This window comes from Sapajus apella, unplaced genomic scaffold (assembly GCF_009761245.1).
Source record: "Sapajus apella isolate SASKATOON/1434 unplaced genomic scaffold, GSC_monkey_1.0 scaffold8, whole genome shotgun sequence".
Lineage (NCBI taxonomy): Eukaryota > Metazoa > Chordata > Mammalia > Primates > Cebidae > Sapajus > Sapajus apella.
The window spans coordinates 27,936,681-27,958,325 of NW_022436948.1; the positions used below are offsets into that span (position 1 = coordinate 27,936,681).

At 32.1% G+C, this 21,645-nt stretch overlaps 1 protein-coding gene across 9 annotated transcripts in view; it reads right to left on the reverse strand.

Annotated features, from left to right (window-relative positions):
* Positions 1–239: 239 nt before the first annotated feature.
* Positions 240–21,645, reverse strand: part of USP25 (ubiquitin specific peptidase 25) — a 140,411-nt gene continuing 119,005 nt past the window's right edge. For all 9 annotated transcript variants that reach the window (XM_032277154.1, XM_032277161.1, XM_032277162.1 and 6 more), the window contains 6 exons: positions 13,236–13,414; positions 11,541–11,619; positions 9,132–9,211; positions 5,326–5,449; positions 2,251–2,446; positions 240–1,980 (listed from right to left, as the gene is read on the reverse strand). In XM_032277154.1, coding sequence (XP_032133045.1) covers positions 1,808–1,980; positions 2,251–2,446; positions 5,326–5,449; positions 9,132–9,211; positions 11,541–11,619; positions 13,236–13,414 — 831 coding nt within the window. In that variant the 3' untranslated portion in view covers positions 240–1,807. The remainder of the gene's footprint in view (positions 1,981–2,250; positions 2,447–5,325; positions 5,450–9,131; positions 9,212–11,540; positions 11,620–13,235; positions 13,415–21,645) is intronic.

Below are 21,645 nucleotides of genomic sequence, written 5' to 3' on the forward strand. Positions count from 1 at the left end.
AACCAATATTAAGTTGCTTCTGTAGGTATAGAAAAAACTACCTTAAATAAGTTATTTCAAATTCATTACTAGGAATGAATAACCTGGTTTTTAAGTATACAGTAAATACAATAATAATACTTACCTTCAGGGCAAGAGTGACACGATTCTCTGGATGTGCCTTTGAAAAGAATAATTTCCATATGGTGTTTGAGCACTTTGTGTCTCAGCAGTCAATTATACACACAAATACAAACAACCACTGTGGTAGAATAACATAAAATATTAAGGATACTTTACAAAAGCTGTGATAACATATATGAAGTTTCTAACTTTTAACAGGACTGGAAAAACCAATGCAGAATTCTGCTCAGTAGACAACTTAAAATTTAAACCCAAACATATTTTGATAGGTACAATATGCAAAATCTAACTTTACAAAAAGAATAGTACCAATTCCTTGTCATTAATATCTTACTAGAACATTGACACCTTTACAAAGAGCATCACACAATAGCATAATATTTTGTCTTACTCCTCCATCCAGGATCTTTGTAAGAGGCACTTACAAAGAACACTAGTTTTGACGACGCTGTATCAAACATACACATAGTATAATGGTCTGTTTTACTATGCTCACAAAGCATCATTTATAAAGAAATTTTTATGAATTCAAAAAATAGGTTGTTAGTAACATGATTAAAGTGTGGATTTTGATTTTCATTCACAATATTAATTCGTTAATCTTAAACAGTAGTTTCATCTACAAAATGTTCTATAGCTTTTTTCTTTTTGAAAAGGAATAAAGGCAGTTAAGACACTTGTAACTTCTAGTTAAACAATATCAATTTTGTTTCACAGTATTAATTAGTAGAGAACATTTTCAACTAAAGTGATACACAATTTACAAAAATAGAATGACAAATATATTGCAAAACATTGCCCTCCATTATGAAGAACACATGTGTGTATGTGTATATATGTGCATATATAAATATTTCTTTTAAGTTTTACAATAGCCCTTATTCAAGTACTTTGGGATTCTCTTGAAATAATCATCTTGCTATATATTTTAAGTACATTTAAAAAGATTAATCTAAGAAAAGGTTAAAAGTTTCAGTGTAGTTTGACTTAAAAATCAACCACTTACTTGAGTAAAAACCTGGCTGAATTCAAAACAGGTTCAGGTGCCATACTAAGTTCAAGAACTTTGTTAAAAATATAGATAAATTTAAGTGTCAAATACTTAAAAATTTTCCAATCTGCTACCATTAGAGCAGAATTAAAAGACTATTAATCTATTCACTGCCCAATCTTAATCCCCAAACAAAATTCATTTATATATTACTAAATAATACACTAATATACAATATACCTGCTTACAAACACATAGGTAGCCATAAATAAAACTTTATTCTTTATTTCATTTACAAGCTACCAAATATTATGTATCGTACACAGTGCTGAACACTTAAATGGCTGTAGTCATGGAAGGATCCAGACTGAATGGAAAGCTGTTGAGAAAGAAAAGATAAAAGCAATGTAATACTGTAACAGGAAGGTGGCAAAAGCATAGTTTTGCCATAATAAAATCAATTAGCTTTGTGATTATACATCAGTTCCGGTTAAAACAAAGTCTGAGCGCCATGCGATTCTCAGCTTTATTATTTGCAGTCTGACTAAAGTCTGTATAGTCATTTTGTCTTTTGCAGTTATTAAAATAAAAAAAGTTAAAAACTATAGCAGCAACAAGCAAACCCTGTGACAGGAAGGCAAGGGTTAAGAACTAACAAGAGTTTATACAGTGTGTTTAGGGAAAGTGTGCAGTTTATCTTCCATCAGCAGGAGTTCGACTGAGGGACAACATGATTCGGGCAAATCGCTCACAGAGTTCATGCGTGGAATACGAAGGTAACTTCGGTGGCTCATGGAAACTCTTAATCTCCATAGAACAATCAAGCAGTTTTGGCAAAAAGTCTGTCAGCTTTTCTTGGAGGTGTGCTGCAAATACAAACAATTTAATTAAAGATAGAAATTCGCAACATGATTTATTAATATTGACTTGCCATAATAGGTAAGATAATTGCCATTTTGGGGAGACAATGCAATGCACACAGCTTAGCTCATCAATATGGAAAAAGTAATAATGTACATGTGAAAATATTAAACATAATACTTATATTTAATGTAAAAAATGGCAAGAATAACATCTAATTCTAACCGTGTTTAATCCCAACAATTCAGTTGCATACTACCATTGTTTAAACTTACATTCCATTTCTTGACCAAGATAGGAACACCATCGATTTCTCATATCTTCCACAGCTAGTATATCCTTCTCTTCCATTTCATCCACCAGTAATAATGGCAAAAATGGGACAATAAACTCATTCATGATAATCAGACCATTGTTTACTTCTCGATCCTCTCCAGATTCAAAGAGTTCTGCAGCTTGCTCATTTAATTTCTTCATGCAATGAAAAAAACAAAAGACTAGGTTTTTGTTTCCTTTTTAAATTAAATATCTGTTAAGTATTAATATGGAAGACAACATAAATATGTTTACAAACAGTATTAGAACAAATGCTATTTAGAAAAAACAATCTCAACCTATGCTAGAACTGAAAACCTCTCTTTAGAAAAAGCTATGCATATGACAACAAAAGAAACAAAAGCAAACGGTGGAGAAAACATTGTGTTTTTCATTCATGTTTGGCTTACATTATGTCAATCATCACGATATGGGCCATTTTTTTCTTCTCTAGAGATTAATTTCCCCCAATTATAAAATTTTACAAGCACTCAAAATAGTTTTATCAATAAAGAAATGCAGACTCCAGACTCCATATTAATTTCTGAAAAACCAATCTCCATAAATGTCAACTGAATATACACTACTATATTCCTTAATATAAAAACAGAAAGGTAATCAATTCACTTAGCCCTTCAAAAAATCCCTACAGAGTACACATCATGTGCCAGAATTTTTGCAGATGCAGGAGCACGCAAGTGATTTAATACAGAAAACTCTCATGAAGCTTAAAATTTGGTACAGGGATTAGCAAACTTTTTCTGTGAAGGGCCAGACAGGGACTATTTTAAGCTTCGAAGGCCACATAGCTTCTGTTGCACTACTCAACTCTGCCATTGTAGTAAAAGGCAATAATACATAAAATACAAATGAATGCACATGGCTATATTTCAATAAAACTTATCTATAAAAACAAGTGGTAGATGGAGCACAAGCCATAGTGTGCTGATCACTGATCTTGCAGAACAGAGAAATCCATGTAATAAGAAATATATGAGATAAATACATGATAAATTCGACTTTTAAAGCTGAATTTCAAATACAAAAGTTACATATTTAGGTTTACACCACACAATTCTTGTGCAATTTATTTTGATTTTGGAAAGGGGCTTGTGCTGTAAGTCCACCTTGGCCATGAATCAATTACCCAATTGATATGGTTAGGCTTTCGGTCCCCACCCAAATCTTATCTTGAATTGTAATCCCCAGGTGTTGAGGAAGAGACCTGGTGGGAGGTAAGCAGGTCATGGGGGCAGTTCTTGTGACAGGGAGTGAACCTCAGGAGATCTCACAGTATTACAAGCATCCGGCATTTCCCCTCCTTGCACTTCTCTCTCCTACTGCCATGTGAAGAAGGTCCTTGTTTCCCCTTTACCTTCCTCCATGAGTCCTAAAGCCTCCCCAGCCATGTGGAACTGTGAATCAATTAAACCTCTTTCCTTTATAAATTACCCTGTCTTGTGTAGTATCTTTAGAGCAGTATGAGAACAGACTAATACACCAATCTTGAACAAAATAGCTAAATCTCTTGTTTTCGCTTTCTTTACATTAATAGGGTATTATTTTATCTTCCATCCATAGGGTTTAAGAGAATAAAATGAGGTAAGTCTTCAAGTATCTACTATAATTTTTGAAAATATGCATTAAAAGATGCATAAAATTTAGTAAGTTTAATGTTAACTTCACTGAATCAAAGAATGTCCTAGAAATATTTTAAATATAACATGTTCAAAGCCAACGTTGTTCCTATTAGATTACCCAATACTAAATGAAAAACTAGAAAGTTTGGCAGCTTTGATTCTTCCATTTCCTTCTTCCCTCTCACCCAACAGCTATGACATGCCCACATTTCATTTCCTTCACCATCATACCCACTGTACTACCTGAGTTGAGGCCCTCACCCTCCATCCCTTGACTTTCCCCTATAAGGTTTCTGACTTCAATCTACTTCTTTCTTATCCATCCTCTAGTAATGCTATTGTTATTATCAGAATTATTTTCTGAAAACCTCATCATGCCAAACTTACACTGGTGAAAATTCATTTGAATGCCCTATAAGTTTCTTTATCATCTGACATCAACAAGTATTGTCAGTTTCATTACTTCCATCTAACCCCACTTCCTCATAGCCTGGCTAGGCACAATGAATTTATCTCGATTTTCTGTTATGTACTGGAATATTCTCCCTTCTCTATCATTAATAAAACTCCTATTTATCCATCAAGATCCAGATCAGGTTTATCTTCTCTCTTAAGGCTCTTCCCAAATATTTCAGGCATATCATTTTGCATATTTCTTATAATAGCAATTATTCCAGAATATGATGATCATTTCTGTATGTTTCCTACCAGACTGAGTTTTCTGAGGACAGGAAGTGCATCTGACTCATGTTTGTATCCCTCAGAACCTGACACTCTATAAATATGTAATATGAAAAACCTGAAAGGAACATTAAAGTAATCTTGATGAGGTTTCACTTAAATTCCTATGAAAAATAAATAGCCAATTGTGGCTGGGTTATTAACAAAAAACAATGAGAAATATCATACCATTTTTTGAATGTTTCAGAGGAACCATCAAGTGTTTGTTGTATTTATGTTTAAAATCAGCTATACTATTCTTATGCCTCAAAATTCAATTTTTAAGTTAAATAGAAATTACTCTCATACATTCCATGCATATTCTTATAGACTTACATAAAGCTTTTTTTTAAGGCTGATGTATGCATCCATTTCTCTCCCACCAAAAAATGCAGTGGTAGTGGGATGAAGAAATCTAAATATAGGAATGTAAACAAACTGATGCTATTTTAAGAACATTTCTCATTTATCACCTACAGGACTTGGGATTTATGAAGAGAAAAAAATAAAGTACTGAGTGTACTTTGCTATCTGAAAGGAAAAGAACCAGTTAATAGACATCACCATATTCTTATCCCATCAGAATTTATGGAGTCAGTCACTTTTATATGAGTCTGGAAAATTTGCCCAATGTAAAACAAAATGATAAGATCATACTATATGCATTCAACTTACTAGTAAACATTCTCTCCTATAATGTGATATCAATTCTTCATCATGTCCTCTGTATAAGCCTTTGGACAAGAGTTCTTTGTTATTCTGATAAGCACAGATGAGGAACAGCAAGGAATCTATATAACTTAAAAATTAAAAAGAAACATACAGCATTAGTATTTCACCTTTGTAGAAACAAAGTCAGCTACAATTATAAAACATTTTAAGTACAAGCTTAAGTTTTGATTAACTACATTACAATAAAAAATATCATTTGATGCAATGTATGCCTGAGAGCACCTTTTTAGCAACAGCAACATCTGAAACCAGGAGACAGTTGTATCTTAAAAGTACAAAATAAAATAGGAGCTACAGATTAAGCAAAAAACTGGGAAAAGAGGCAATAACTGATAAATTCAGGTAGTTCTGTCCTCCTTGGTATTTATTTTCCTGATGTCTTCCATTTAAACTCAAAATTGAAGCTAATGTGAAAGCCAGCAACCTACTTGTTTAACACAGTGTCACGGTTGTATGAAGTAAAAACTCAGGTTACTTTGTTTTATGATCACAAACATCATTTAGTTTGTTCAATGACTACTTAGACAGGTTCTTTTCTATGTGCAGACAAGTGTAGTTAATGAGAAAAAGGTAAAAAAAAGAAAGAAAGAAAGAAAGAAAGAAGAATATGTAAAGGAGATAGAGGAAGTGGAAAAATGAAAGACTGCTTCTAAATCTGGGAAAACTAGTGGAATAAAGCAAAAGCAAAAAGCCCCCAAACATAAAAAAAACTGATGAAGTTAGGCCTATGTGTTATATTAAGTCTAGATATTATGAAGTTCAAATTAGGTTTTAAAAAGGGAAGAAAAGGGGCCAGGCATGGTGGCTCATGACTGTAATCCCAACACTTTGGGAGGTGGTGTGAGAGGATTAGTTGAGGCTAGGAGTTCAAGATCTGCCTGGCCAAACACAGTGAGATCCTTATCTCTACAAAAACATTAAAAAAAAATCAGCTGGGCCTCACAGTACATGCCTGTAAGTACCAGCTACTTGGGAGGCTGAGGTGGGAGGACTTCTTGAGCTGAGAAGTTAGAGGCTATAGTGAGCTATGATCACACCATTGCACTCCAGCCTGGGCAGCAGAGCAAGATCCGGCTCAAAAATACAAAGCAAAACAAAAAATGGAAGAGAAAAATATTTAATAAAGAATTACTTTTACCTCCAAACTAATTATCCTTCTAACATGTTAGATTAATATGGAAAATGTAAAATTTTAAAAATAAAATATTGTAAAGAAACACAATTTTAAACTCTAGACTCTCCTGCCAATAATTACTTAATGCATGTACTTAAGAGACAAAATGAATCCATTTCACACTCCAAATGTTAAATGTAAAATTATTCAAAAACTAATGTATACATTTATGGCAAAGCAAATTATACACCTGAAGGTATCATGATAAATAAGTTTATTTTAAACATTTTTTGAAAATGGCTTTCTAAGAATTTGTTTTTGAGATTAATTTGAGTATAACATTTTATTTTGAAACAATATTAGGTTAATTAAACATATTCTCAGCTAAAGATTTTATTTATGAAAAACAAAGGATATTATAATATTAAATGTTATGTTAAAACATTAAGTTGTAGTAGTATGTTTATCAATAAATAACTAGCACGTCTATCTTTTCCTTTATAGCTAAGGAGTTTCCTGTTAAGAAGATCTCTTCTAAACGACATTCACATCTGGCTTTCTAGACCTGAGTCACCTCTTTGAGAACTGCTCTGAAACCAAAACGTGTTCAAATTTTCTACTGATGTACGCAAAATGTTCCATATTTTATCAAACTTTAAAGTGGTTACGAATGTATATTCAAGTAAATTCAGAATAAGATTTGCAGTCTAATTATTATATTCTTATGTAAGACAAAATAAGGTCATGTAGCCTGGTACACTCTATCTTCCACTTGTGCTACTATAAAATTATGGTTCTTGCAACCACAATTTCACTTCACTATTCACAGAACTGACAAGGGTCCATAAGTAAGCATTTCATTCAAGGCTTTAAATGTTTACATATTCATTAAAAACAATTTTGACTGAACCTTTTGGCAATATTTTACACACAACTAGCTACAACAACTGCTATATTTAAAGTGATAAAGCCAATATTTCTTTAAAAGATATTCCATAAGTAATATCTGTCACCATTATTTTCTAGTTAATCCTTCTAATTTGATAAGCATTTACTATACTAGAATATTAGCTTTCTGAGTAAGTATGTATTTGAAAAGTGACAAGCAAATTATAAAATTTAAACATATTTCCAAGTTACATCTTAACTTCCCTTAATATATGTTAACTGGGAACAAACTATAGAAGCTATCTAGATAGGTACAAAGTGACAGTGTCATCTTTTTAATTCTTACTGAGATAAATGAATACATTTTATATTTACATGATTTCATTAAATTATACAAGAACACAGAGGTCTCTATTTTAATTTTTTTCTTCCTAGTTAGCTGTGTGACCTTGACAAAGTTACCACATCTCTGTGAAGTCTGATTTCTTTATCTGTAACACTGAAATGCCTTTTTTATCTTACTCTATTGAATTATACAATCATATTAATATTTCTCATATCAGCAGAAATCTTATAAATCTTAATAGTACACTTGAATATTGCTATTAAAGAAATAAAATCTTGACTGACACAACTCATAAAATGAAGGTATCGATCAAAGTAAGTTTTCTCTATCAATGACCAAAGTGAAATCATCTTATGAATAGCATGACTAGGACTTTAAATAATTTGTACTTAAGATAAATTGTCAATTAAAAAGTTACTTTTTCCTTTTGTGTGGTAACTTTAAAAATTTTGGTAACTATTAATATAAAAATGAAGTATTGTTCTTTAGAATAGTACTATCCAATAGAAATTTCTGTGATTATGGAAATGTTCTGTGCTGGCCAAAAATAGAGGCCATTAGCCGCATATGGCTACTGAACTACCAAAACTTGGCTGGTACAACCGACGAACTGAACTTTTAGTTTTAAGTTTTAGTTAAGTTTTGACACAAGGTCAGTGGCCACTAAGTTGGACAGTATACCTCCATAATTAAACGTTGATCTTTGTTTCACTTTTTCAAAAAGCAGCAGCATCATTACCTAAGTGAGAGCATCTTAAACTTCATTTAAAAAAATAAGGGAAAGGAAAAATATCCCTTTTACTTGGCTGCAATATACAGTGCATTGAAAATAAAATATTTTCTCAAAAAACAATCACAGTCAAGTTAATGTTAAACAATGTGAATTAAGAAATATGTGGAGAAGTACATGCAAACTAGTAAATAATCTGAAATGTAAGCAAAATGTATCCTTTCTTCTTAATAATTAACAATTAAAATAATAGTATAGTTAAGTAAAAATTCCTTTAAGACTATCTTTAATTTAAATAAAAATTAATTAAAATTTGTTTAAAGTCACAGTACTCAGAAATTTTCTACAGCTACACATTTTACAGTTCACAAAGACAGACTGCAAACACTATCTCTGATTTGATATCAAGATCAGACTCAGCTTTAAGTGTATTTGAGACCTGATGCCAACCTAAAGATTTATTTCTAAATGGAAAATACATTTTATGTGGGGTATATGGGAAGCCTCTATATTAACTTTGCAATTTTTCTGTAATTCTAAAACTGATCTAAAATAAAACATTTATTAAAAATACAGAGTGTGAGTTAAATCTTTTTCATGGAGGAGGTCACACCTGAATAGAACTAGGTACAAAAATTATGCTTTTTTCATATTTGTCCACTTTGCCTTACCTTTCTCTTTGAAAATTTTCTAGCCCTATTATGAGATACATAGTTGTTTCCCTGAATTTCCTATAATCCTGATGCCACTCCTGTAGGAGAAAGAAAATATTAAAAACATTCAGAGTAAGATTTAAAAACTACTATGAAACTGTTCAAAAAGTAGCACACTGCTTTGCTGCTATTTGAAGTAACAGAAACAAAGAGTTCAAAATTAAGATACACTAGACCTAAAACAAGATTTTACTTTCTGACACACAAGATTATTTATATTTATTAATATAACATTAAATCTAAAAATTGTTAGACATTGATATGGAATTAAACAATAAATACTTTACTAGCAGAATACAGAAATATAAAGGCAGGATAATCAATCAGGTCATCTCTCTCAAAAACTCATTGGTATAAAATCGCATTATTGAAATATTACTGTATCTACATCAACTGACAATAGGAAGTAAATGAAATTATCACGCAGTATGAATCAAAGCTTGAACACATACCTGATACATAATTTTAAGAAACCAAAAAAAAAGTTATGATTATTTAACCTTTTAACTTTGGAAATCTGTGGTAAATTTGGATTGAGTAGGTATATAAATAGTTTATTTACATGAGATATGATAGAACAACAGCTGCAGCTCACATTTCAACGCCCCTCCCCCATCAAAAAAAAAAGCTATAAGGCATGTAATAGGACTAAATAATTCTAAGGTGATACACTGTAACTCTCGAAGAGAACAAAGTCAAGATTTTCTTAACTTACTTTACAATAATTGACTCAAGAAAAATAACTGAAATTCAATATAGGATAAATCAAAAAGAGAATACTGATAACAAAAATGTTAAGGCTTTTATATAAACATTATAAACAAAAATAAGAAACTCAAACAAGTTATTAGCCAACCATATTCTCCTTGAATATACATTTTCTTTTTGGAGACAGGGTCTCACTTTGTTGCCCAGTCTGCAGTACAGTGGCATGATCCTGGCTCACTGCAGCCTCAACCTTCTGGGCTCCAGAAATCCTCCTACTTGTCCCCCAAGTAGCTGGGGTTACAGATAGAAGCTCCCAGTTCCTTCAGTTTACTTCAATGGATTGGACTCAGCATATTTTTATTCACAAACCTCATATCCTAACTGCAGGGCCATTAAATCATACAAGTATTTAAATCACTTGTTTTTAAGATTCTGCATATTCCTCCTATCTTTGTCTTGCCTTAAGTTCAGGGTTCAGCAAACCATAGCCTACAGACCAGCTTGTTTTTATAAAGGAAGTTTTATTGGAACATGGCCATTTGTATACATATTGTCTGTGGATGCTTTCACACTGCAGTTAGAGAGTTGAGTAGCTGAAGAAAATGAGGCTTTCAGAGTGTAAAACATTTACTTTCTGGCCTTTTACAGAAGTTTGCCTACTCAAAACTTCCAAGGCAATTCTAATGACAACAAGGAATGACAGTTTCAATACCTTCTCCAGAAAAGTTAACTTTATACTTGCAGGACAAATTTTACCTTTATCTGTTATTAAGATCTACTAATAGCATGAAAATTATGTCTTGAAAATTAAAATTAAGGCTGGATGTGGTGGCTTATGCTTATAATCCCAGCACTACGGGGAGATCAAGGCACAGGGAATTGCTTGAGGCCAGCAATTTGAGACCAGCCTGATCAACAAAGCAAGACCCTGTCTATACAAAACACATTAAAAATTAATTGGGAAGAAATACTAGGTGTATGAATTCATCAATTAAAATAAAGAATATTTTAAAGCCAAAGTTGACAAAAATAATTTTGTGCACAAGAAAATCCCACAAGCACATGTACAAGTACCTATGTAAGTGCTCTCTCACCCAACACTGTATTGTAATGAGAAAAATGTATGACATATAACGACTAAAATGAATCTCTAACTTCCTCAAAATATATCTGATAAATCAAAGTGAAAGAAAAATATAGCCCACCTTCAGTGTAGTACAAGTTAAGAATGTAGGTTCTGTTAGCCAAGTTGTAAACTTGTAGCTGTGAAAACGTTAGGCAGGTTACTTCACTGCTCTATGCCTTATTTTCTCATGTGTCAAATGAGAATAAGAACACTACCCACCTCACAATGTTACTGTCTGAATTAAATCAGTTAATATATGCAAAGGGCTTAGAAAAATGCCTTATATTTAAAAAGTAAGTTGAGAACTAGTATTGAAATAGAAAACCAAAAATCTTCCTTTTTTGATTTTAAGCTTTTTGGCCTACATACTATCTCACTTATAAAAGTATTCATTACTTGAGCATTGACTTGGAAACTTAATTCTTTACTCATCATTCATAAAAATTCAAGTTCAGTTGTGCTGAAATATAAGGAGTATCAGTGAATTACGGAATCTCTAAATCTATAGTTTAACATCTAAAAGAGCACATTACCTCATATTCCTCCAAGTTAACTTCTTCAGGTTTTATCATTTCCAATTTGGCTTGCGCAACTTTCATTATGTTGTGACACCTTTAAAAAAAAAATACAATAGACTTATAAATATATGTATATGTATGTATCTACAAAAGCAAAATCCATAAACAGTGAGCAAAAACAGCAATACCTTTTTACAGAAACAAATCCTAAATAAACTTAAGTGAAAACATTTTTGGTACCAATGTTGGAGAATTAACAAGAAGATAAGAGCAATAATTCTAATTCAAATTTACTATATATACGGCTTTGGCTTTTAAATAACATTCTACTAACACATTTTCCATAGGAAAAAAAAAATGAAACTTTTTAAAAACAATGTGCATCTATTAAGCAAGCTCAAGAGACACTGCATCTTCTTTTTCCCCCATATGATATTATTTATCCTTAAATGCTAGAGTCAAGAATGTGCCTATAATCTCAGGTAAAAATGGAAATATTCCAGTGGATTTTATGATCAGAATCATTGATAAAGAAATCCCCACAAAATATATTTAACCACATGCACCTAACTCTGTCTTTCAAGCACAAGTCAGGTTATCAAAACAGACTGACTATAGACAGATAATTGCAAATGATTGAAAAGTCAATGTGATTACTCCATTAATATCTTCTCCAAATTAAACAGTGTAGATTGAACAGAACACAGTACACTGATAGCACAGATAACGAGGGTCACAACAACCCTATTTCTGAACTCTCTGCAGTCATATGCATCAAAATAAATGATGTTCATACTGCTACTAATACAAACAGTAGTGGCCAACATTCATTGAGCCTTCAACCATCTATCAGATATTGTTTAAAACCATTTACTTGCATTATACACAGAATCCATTTCACAGCACATACATACAGCAGGAATTGATTCCAGAAAATTTGCTTTCCCTCATATTCTTCTTTGCTACACACTTTAATGCAGTATTTTAGAGACATTCAGAAAAGAATAATCATTTATTTGAGAATTAAAATATAATTACAATGAACTGAAAGACAGCACAAATGTTTTTATAAACAAAAATAACTTGTAATACCCTGAAATTTCATACGGGTCTTAAAATTATTTTCTAGTGTCATTCATTCTAATTAAATTGTGATTTTTAACATAAGTTTTATAGAACTTTCTATAAAGAAATATTCAGAAAGTCCTATAAAACTATTCAGAAAGTCCTATAAAAATTATCTAATCAGGTTGATTTTGCTTCAGGAGTTATTTGGCAATACCTGGAGATATTCTGATATGCCACAATTTGGAAGCTGCTGCTGTCATCTAACAAACAGAGATGAGAGATATTATTAAACATCCTACAATCACAGGATAGCCCCAACAACAAAGAATTATCCAATTTAAACTGTCTATAGTACAGAGGTTGAGAACCCCATTTTTGTGTCTCTAAAATATTGTGTAGTAAGTGCAGTGATCGATTTACAATTAAAATTTATTAAAATGATCTAAATTATTTTCAGTTCAAACTTCAAAAGGCCATAACAGTTGCCTTTTTTGAGGCATTAAAGTGAGTTCAAATTTTGTCATGCATTTTTTAAAAAAATGTGCCCGTGCATGTATAAAATAAATACTCAAAAAATTATCCTTGGAATCAGCAGGTAAAAAAGAACAATCTGAGCAAATAAATTTTGTATTTTCAAATTACCTTTCATCAAAACTCAAGTTTCTATCTCCAAATTGTTCTAGCAATGTTTTCTCAATAATTTTCTTTGGTGCCTGGTTCTGGATAAAGTAGACCACTACATGATGTAAACGATAATCAGTTTCTGGTGGGGTGTCTTCTTGGGCCAACTTAACCAACCTTGCATATTCCAACTTAATTGCCTGGAAAACGCAATGAAAATGACAATTTTGGTTAATTACTTAAATTTCTAAAATCCTTCAATATTACAAATTTAATTCTTCTTGCATTCAAACCGTTTCTTTTTTGGCTTTTCAAGTATTACAAACAAGGAAGTGCATCTAAAAACACAGTCCCATATTCCATAGTCTCAATTTTCTGAGTAACTGACCACAAAGGCTTTCTTTTTCTTTTTTTTTTTTTTTTTTTTTTGAGATGGATTCTCACGTTGGAGTGCAGTGGTGTGACGTTGGCTCACTGCAACCTCTACCTCCAGGATTCCAGCAATTCTCTCGCCTCAGCCTCCCAAGTAGCTGGGATTACAGGTGCTCGCCACCAAGCCCAGCTAATTTTTTGTATTTTTAGTAGAGATGAGGTTTCACTATGTTGGCCAGGCTGGTCTCAAACTTGTGGCTAGTGATCTGCCCGTCTCGGCCTCCCAAACTGCTGGTATTACAAGCCAGAGACACCTTGCCCAGCCACAAAGGCCCTTCTTTATCCCTTCACTATATAAACGTTTGTTTTGTTTCCACACATGAAAGTGGTAAAATAGTCTGTCTAAACTTACAAAGTGAGTAATTTTGTACAACTTATCAGAGCCCAGTCAGTCTAGTCACAGACATCATAAGATGAAGGTGATAAGTTTTCCCATTCTGTTTTACCTTTCTAAGCATCAGTTTTCAATACCAAAATTCTAGGGTTGATATATAGCTCCCAACAATACTCAAATCTGAAAGAAAATGGCTCTTAAATACATGGTCATATTACTGCAATTAACTTTTAGCTGAATAGCACACAAATCAGGAATGCAACATCAAGCCCTGGGATTACAATTATCACAAAAAGAAGCACTTATTACTTCAATAGTATGTGTATTTTATTAATGTAAGAATAATAATTATTATATATTATCACCTATTAACGAGGTTTAAGCTTAGTTTTTCTTTATTAAAAAGTCTCATAATATACAAATAATAATGGGAAATAACAAACGCTAATGTTTTTACACATAAACAAAATCTAAAAAATATTTAATCATATAGAAATATCTACAGACTTACACATCAAATATTGCTATGTACAAGAGTCTCATGTGATTAAGATAAAGCTTTCTACATTCATTGATATTATACTTATGTACAAATTCTAGCTCTAATAACCATAAAACATTTTGGGCTTCACACAAGATTACAAAAATCCATTCCATTAAAGAGTTTTTTAGTTAAAAAAAAAATATGCCTTTCTTACGTAATTCTTATGACCTATATGGTTGTATTTTATAGATGGGAGAAAAAATAACTGATATACATTAAATGAAATACTCTAGTTACGTAACATCAGACTTCATTAAAAGGAAGGCTAATAGATCATTACTATGTAGCAGAAGACTATAAAAAGAAGAAGAGAACAAATTAGTTTAAAATACTTTTCCCTTGAAAAAGCTTTATTTTGAGGATATACATGTCATTCCAAAGGCTTATCACTGCTGTGAATATATAACAGCCATAAATATCAACTGTATTTTAATATTTAAGATTATTAAGGCTCACTGTGTGCCTGATTAGTTCTCAACTTTGCTTAGAACTCATTAAAATCTTCCTATTATGGGGAGGGGACATATATAATAAAGTACACTGAAACTGAGAATAAATCTAAAACATTAACAATCAATTACTGTTTTGTTGATATGGACCTGACACAATGATTGTCACAGGCTATAGGCTGAGGATCCCTAATCTGAAATGCTTGGGACCAGAAGCGTTTCCAATTTCAGATCTTTTTCAGATTTTGGAATGTTTGCATTATGCTGGTTGGGTATCCTGAATCCGAAAATCCGAAATCCAGGATACTCCAATGAACATTTTCTTAGAATATCATGATGGCACTCAAAATGTTTTGGATTTTGCAGTATTTCAGATCTTGAATTTTGAATTTGGGATGCTCAACCTGTAATAGACTTTGAGAATATTCCAATATTTCATATATCACACTTTAGTCCAAAATAGCATGACCAAAACAAAACAAATTTGTACTGAGTCTCTTAAAATACTACTGTAGGTTTACATATATGGAATGATTCCACTAAGTGTTCATGATTCACCTACCTACTTTCAAAATAGAAGCTGTTTTAGTAAATAGCAGATTTCTATTATAAAACTGAAATATAGAACCTCTTATACTCTAACCTCTTATATGTCCAACTCTTGATTTTGCTGAATTTAAGATTCTCCTAATTTTCACAAGCAAATTGCCAAAGTCACAGTAATTTTCAATATATAGGTGTTTAAACTTCTAAATTTCCTGGAGCTGTTTTTCAGACACACAAGAAAACATTTTTACCAGCATAAATGCATTTCCTATTTTTATATACTTCCTTAAGAAATTTTATGGCTTTTAAAATATACTGGAATCATATCTATTCAAATTCTCAACAGATGTTCCATGTTGGTATATGTAGCAGAGTTCTACACAATCTGTCATTATGAGTAAAGTTAACAATATGTTACATTTGCCTCACACTACCTCCTCAGAATCCTGTTCTAGAATTATATTTGTCCACATATTTTGATGACCTATGCTAATTATCACAGACATTGCAATGAAATCACCATGCGTTTGCAAAATGAAATGTGATACTAGTCATTGACAGAACTGCATTGTATTTAATTTTTTAAACTTTTTCACTAGACCTTTAATCAGGCTCAATGCCACTTATTCAGTCATATTTCCTATCACCCTCCAATAAGGACCTCCCTTCTATCTAGGTTAGGCTTGTCTTCTCACAAAGGCACACAGGCCTTTATTCCTTAAGTTCTCCATATGTGTGATATCCTTTCTTGTTCATTCCCCATCTACCTACAGATGACCCATTCAGTCAAATTAGTTTAAGTCATGCTTTTGAGACCTTGTTCAGTTCTAAAGATGCAAATGATTTCTAAATAATATTCTAAATAATATACTTTTCTAAATGTTATAAAACCATATTCTAAATTTATAACTTCTTATGGACTTGATTTTTTATGTAACTATATACATATATTAGAGGATACCAAATATATAAACATTTATATTCTGGAGGCAGTGAAATCTAATGGGAAACTGATGAGATTAAAATTGAGAAAGCTAGATATATCACTTACAAGTAACTGTGACATAAAATAAGGTACATAATCCTCTAAGTTTTACTGCTATTTCTAAAATAAAGTTGGTTAGGAAAGTTTACATGTATTTTAAAATGTTTATGAGCCATTTTTTTAAAACTGACAGTGCCAATAAATGAAGAAAACTTACTTCAAATTGCAGAGGACTGAAACAATATTGGCCATATTCTTTGACCACACTGTAATACAAATAGGAATTATAAATAGAGATATCTTCCAAGCTAAATGCTTAAAAAAAATTAAAAACATGGCTCTAAATTATTATTGAGCCAAAGAAATAAAAAACTATACTAATATGGAAATATCAGATATCAAAACTTATTGGGCTGGCAGTCAAAAAAATTTCCAGGCCAACCATGGTGGCTCAAGCCTGTAAACCCAGCACTTTGGGAGGCCAAGGCGGGAGTATCACCTTAGGTCAGAAGTTTGAGACCAGCCTGGTGGTAAACATGGTGAAACCCCGTCTCTACTAAAAATACAAAAAAATTAACTGGGTGCAGTGGAAGGCTCCTGTAATCCCAGCTACTCAGGAGGCTGAGACAGGAGAATCACTTGAACCCAGGGTGCAGAGGTTGCAGTGAGCTGATACCATGCTACTGCACTCCAGCCTAGGTAACAGAGCGAGACTCCACCTAAAAAAAAAAAGAAAGAAAATCAAATCTGAATATAGAAAAAAATTTATTTCAAGAATTTTGAAAAATAAACTAACATAAAGTAGGATAACAAAATATAATGTAACAATTTGATAGTCAAAGGCTTTTTCTTTCCAAGAAGTTGGATGGAGGATCAAAAGGGAAGAAAACTTACCAGTAGAAACAAGAAAGGTGGTAATACAAAAAAAAGGAAGTTTTAAAATTTCTTGAAGAATAACACATGTAACTCTATGTCAATAAACTACAGTATCTTAACCATCATCATGAAAAGTATCAACTACCAGCACTGCTTTCAGAGGCAGAAAAACTGAAGAGACACTGTAAAACTTAAAAGTTTGCCCTAGAAATCTGGTAACAAAAAAGAAATGAAGCCCACATTGTTTCAGAGCTGGGCTATTATGTCAAATCTTCAAGGATCCAGATAACTTCTGTGATATCTAAACTGTCACAGAGCCCGAAAAATAAGAAAAAGCCTCCTTAATGATTATACAAGGCTGGTATAATTTGTCTATCCAAAACTGACAAATATAAAGAAAGAAATTATGGACCAATTTTGTCTATGTACCTATGTGCCAACACCCATACCCACTTTTGGTAAACAAATGATGTGGTGTACAAAAAATATATATAGTAACCAAAAGTGTTTACAATGATATTTTTAAAGATAGATAAAAGTTAAGAACTTTTAAGTATTAAGAATTAAGGAGAAATCTGTTCAGCATCTCAGTAGATGAACTAGACAAAGGCACCTATTACCATTATTTCAATATTGAGAATGTTATAAAAGTTTCTGATCATTATAATAAAACCAGAAATGAAATAAGAAATAAAGATATAGAAAATAATTATTGGGAGACAGTTTACTGAAATAATCAAGAAAATCAAATGAAAAACCATTAGAAAACAGAGTTCAATAAAGTAATGCAATACAATACAAATATGTAAAATTAGTTATCCTATTATCTACCCTTTCAATAACCTGGTTAAAAAAAAAAAGGTGGAAGTAAATGACCCCATTCATAAAGGCAAAAAAAAATTACCTAGGAATAAATTAAACAAAAAAGTATAGGACCATTATAAAATAAAATTATAAAGCCTTACTAAAGAACACAACAGAAGACAATAAAAGTGAAAAGGTATACCATGTTCCTTTTTGGGAAGGCTCAAAATACTAAAATCTACTTCATATTAAATTAACACATAAATATAATTATAAAAGGATTTGGAAAGGAAGTAGCAATTGATTTTTAAAATCATCAGAAGAAAAATGAGACTTGCCAAACTTTTTGTTTATAAAAGAACAAAGATTACTAAGTGTTCTTCTAACAAAATGTGAAAGTGTATTTATTACCAATGATCTATAATATAAATAAGTGTATTGTCCAAAAACAGAAAATTAGATCAGGTGAATACAGAGACCCAGTCAGAACTACTTATAAGTAGAGATTTAGTATATGATTAAGTATAAATCCTTGATAAGGGATTTACTGTGTGTACGATTTAGTATATGTGTCAAGTCAGTGTGAAAGGATGCTTAGTCAATATTTTGTTCAGACCATTTAGATATTTTTCTATTCAGAGAAAGCTAAAATCTTCTATCTAGTAATCAAAACAAAAAGTATTATGAAACCATGAAAGCAGCAGAATTAAAAATTTGCATAAATTAAAAAATGATCACAGGCTCAAATCTACTTTTAAAAAGTTGCTATATTTTATAAGATCTAAAAGATTATATACAGTAAGACACAAAAAATAAATTTAAAAGACAAATCATAAACCACAAAACATAATTTTCAAATTATAGATGTATCAATTGTTTCAGAAGATCAAATGTTCATTTAACTAAAAAAAAAACCTCAATGTAATAAACGTATAAAGATGATGAATGACCGTCGGCATAAATACCAATTGCCAAAATATTTATGAAAAAACTGACACTCACCAAAGGTCATACATTTAAAAAAAATGGGATTACATTTCTAATGTCATTTATCAAGAGTAGTATAAATCAATAGAATGATTTGAAGGCAATTTGATAACATTTTTAAAATTTGCAAGCACTATGGCTTGTCTACTCGTAAGTGTTCAATAATATATGCACAAAAATGTTCACAATACTGAAAATAACTCAAGTATTCTGCAACAACAATGCTAATAAATGTAATAAGAATGGGCAACAAATTGGGTGTTCTTTATATTACAGATACTGCCTCAAAGTTCCACACAAATTATCTCATTTAATTCTCAAGATAACTCCTCATATAAATAAACAAACTGGTTCTGATAATTTAATAAATTATCTAAGGTGACACAATTATTAAATGATAATGCTAGGACTTAAACCTAGACCATGACTATAGAGCCCTTGCTGGTAACAGCTAGTAAGCGACAGAGCTTCCTGAACTAGAGTACAAACAATTTATCAGTGTGCTGATCTATTGTTCACATCAGCCTCTATGGTGGCTAAATATGTATTAACTTTCTTCGTATTTGCTGTAACATGAATATCCTATTCTGGGAGAATGTTTAAATAAATGTTGATAAACTCTAGGAAACAAAGGAAAAATACTGAGATAAATCTACAAATCCTGATATGAATAATTATATATGTAAGAAAAATAAACTCAAGAAAAAGCAGCAAATAGAGTATACTTCTACTTGTATTTAAATTATAAATAGATGGATGAATACCTGAATGTAAGTCACTCTCATCTGTTTTTCTAGGACATACAAGACACAATCACTAGAAGCTCACTGTGGAGTGAGAATCAGGAAATGAGAGAAAAACGTTTACGTTCTATATTTTGGATTATGTAGTGCTAGTTTACACATCACTTTTTCTAAAAGCCCTCTAGGTACTAGCTGTTTTCTCATTTTATGTTCTTTTTCCACATCAAACTGCTTCTTTATCATACTAACTCTAATTAATGTTTCTTTCCTTAGCAGAAAACGAGGTTCATTAAGGCAGAAACTCAGTCCATCTTTATCCTAGCTACATTGGCTGGCTTTAGGACGACAATGCCCTGCATATAAACAGGTAATACCTTTTTAGTATTTATTATCAACAAAAGGATAGAAAAAAATTATAGTCATACAACAAAATACCATGAGAGGGAAAAAATGACAACCATATAACATGGATGATGCTCCAAACACACCACTGAGCAAAGGCAGCCAGACAAAAAAAAAGGACCTAGAGTGAAAGATTCCAAGTGCATAAAGGCCAAGAAAACTAATTTATGTTGTTAGAAGTCCAGATGATGGCTACTTTGGGGTATGGACAGACTGCAGTGACGGGAAGGAGGAAAAATGGCACTTCTGGAACATTCCTGATGTTCTACCTCTTGGCCTAGTTGGTGGTCAAATGGGTAAACATTCACTGTGATAATCCACTGAGTTGAAAGTACTAGTCTGAGAGCCTAAAAGTAGGATGTGAAATTGACTTGAAAGATGTGGCATTTAAAACTCAGGCTACAAATGTACATAACCAGGAGGAAAATCGTCCTCTTTGGCTAAGCACAGAAATGTTGGACCACTGACTTGAATTTCTTTTTCATTGATGAAATTGTCTCGCCTATTTAAAATGCAATATTGATTCAAACAGAATTTTGGGTTATCAAAATTGCTAGTCCTAGAATTCTACACTTAAGTTCTGGCAATTAAAATCACGCTACTCATTAAACCTATCAAACAATTGTGCAGTTATTTATTTATTATACTTTAATTTCTGGGATTCATGTGCAGATCTTGCAGGATTGTTACATAGGTATACACTTGCCATGGTGGTTTGCTGCCTCCATCCCCTCACATTCTCTACATTAGGTATTTCTCCCAATGTTATCCCTCCCCAATATCTCCAACCCTCGTTATCCCTCCCTTAGCCCCCCCTTAACAGATCCCATTGTGTTATGTTCCCCTCCCTGTGTCCATGTGTTCTCATTGTTCAACACCCACCTATGAGTGAGAACATGCCGTATTTGGTTTTCTGTTCTTACGTCAGTTTACTGAGAATGATGGTTTCCAGATTCATTCATGTCCCTGCAAAGGACATAAACTCATCCATTTTTATGGCTGCATAGTATTCCATGGTGTATATGTGCCACTTTTTCTTTATCCAGTCTATCACTGATGGGCATTTGGGTTGGTTCCAGGTTTTTGCTATTGTAAACAGTGCTGCAATGAACATACATGTGCATGTGTCTTTACAGCAGAATGACTTATAATCCGTTGGGTATATACTCAGTAATGGGATTGCTGGGGCAAATGGTATTTCTATTTCTAGATCCTTGAGGAATTGCCACATTGTCTTCCACAACCGTTGAACTAATTTACACTCCCACCAACAGTGTAAAAGTGTTCGTCTCCAGCATCTGTTGTCTCCAGATTTTTTAATGATTGCCA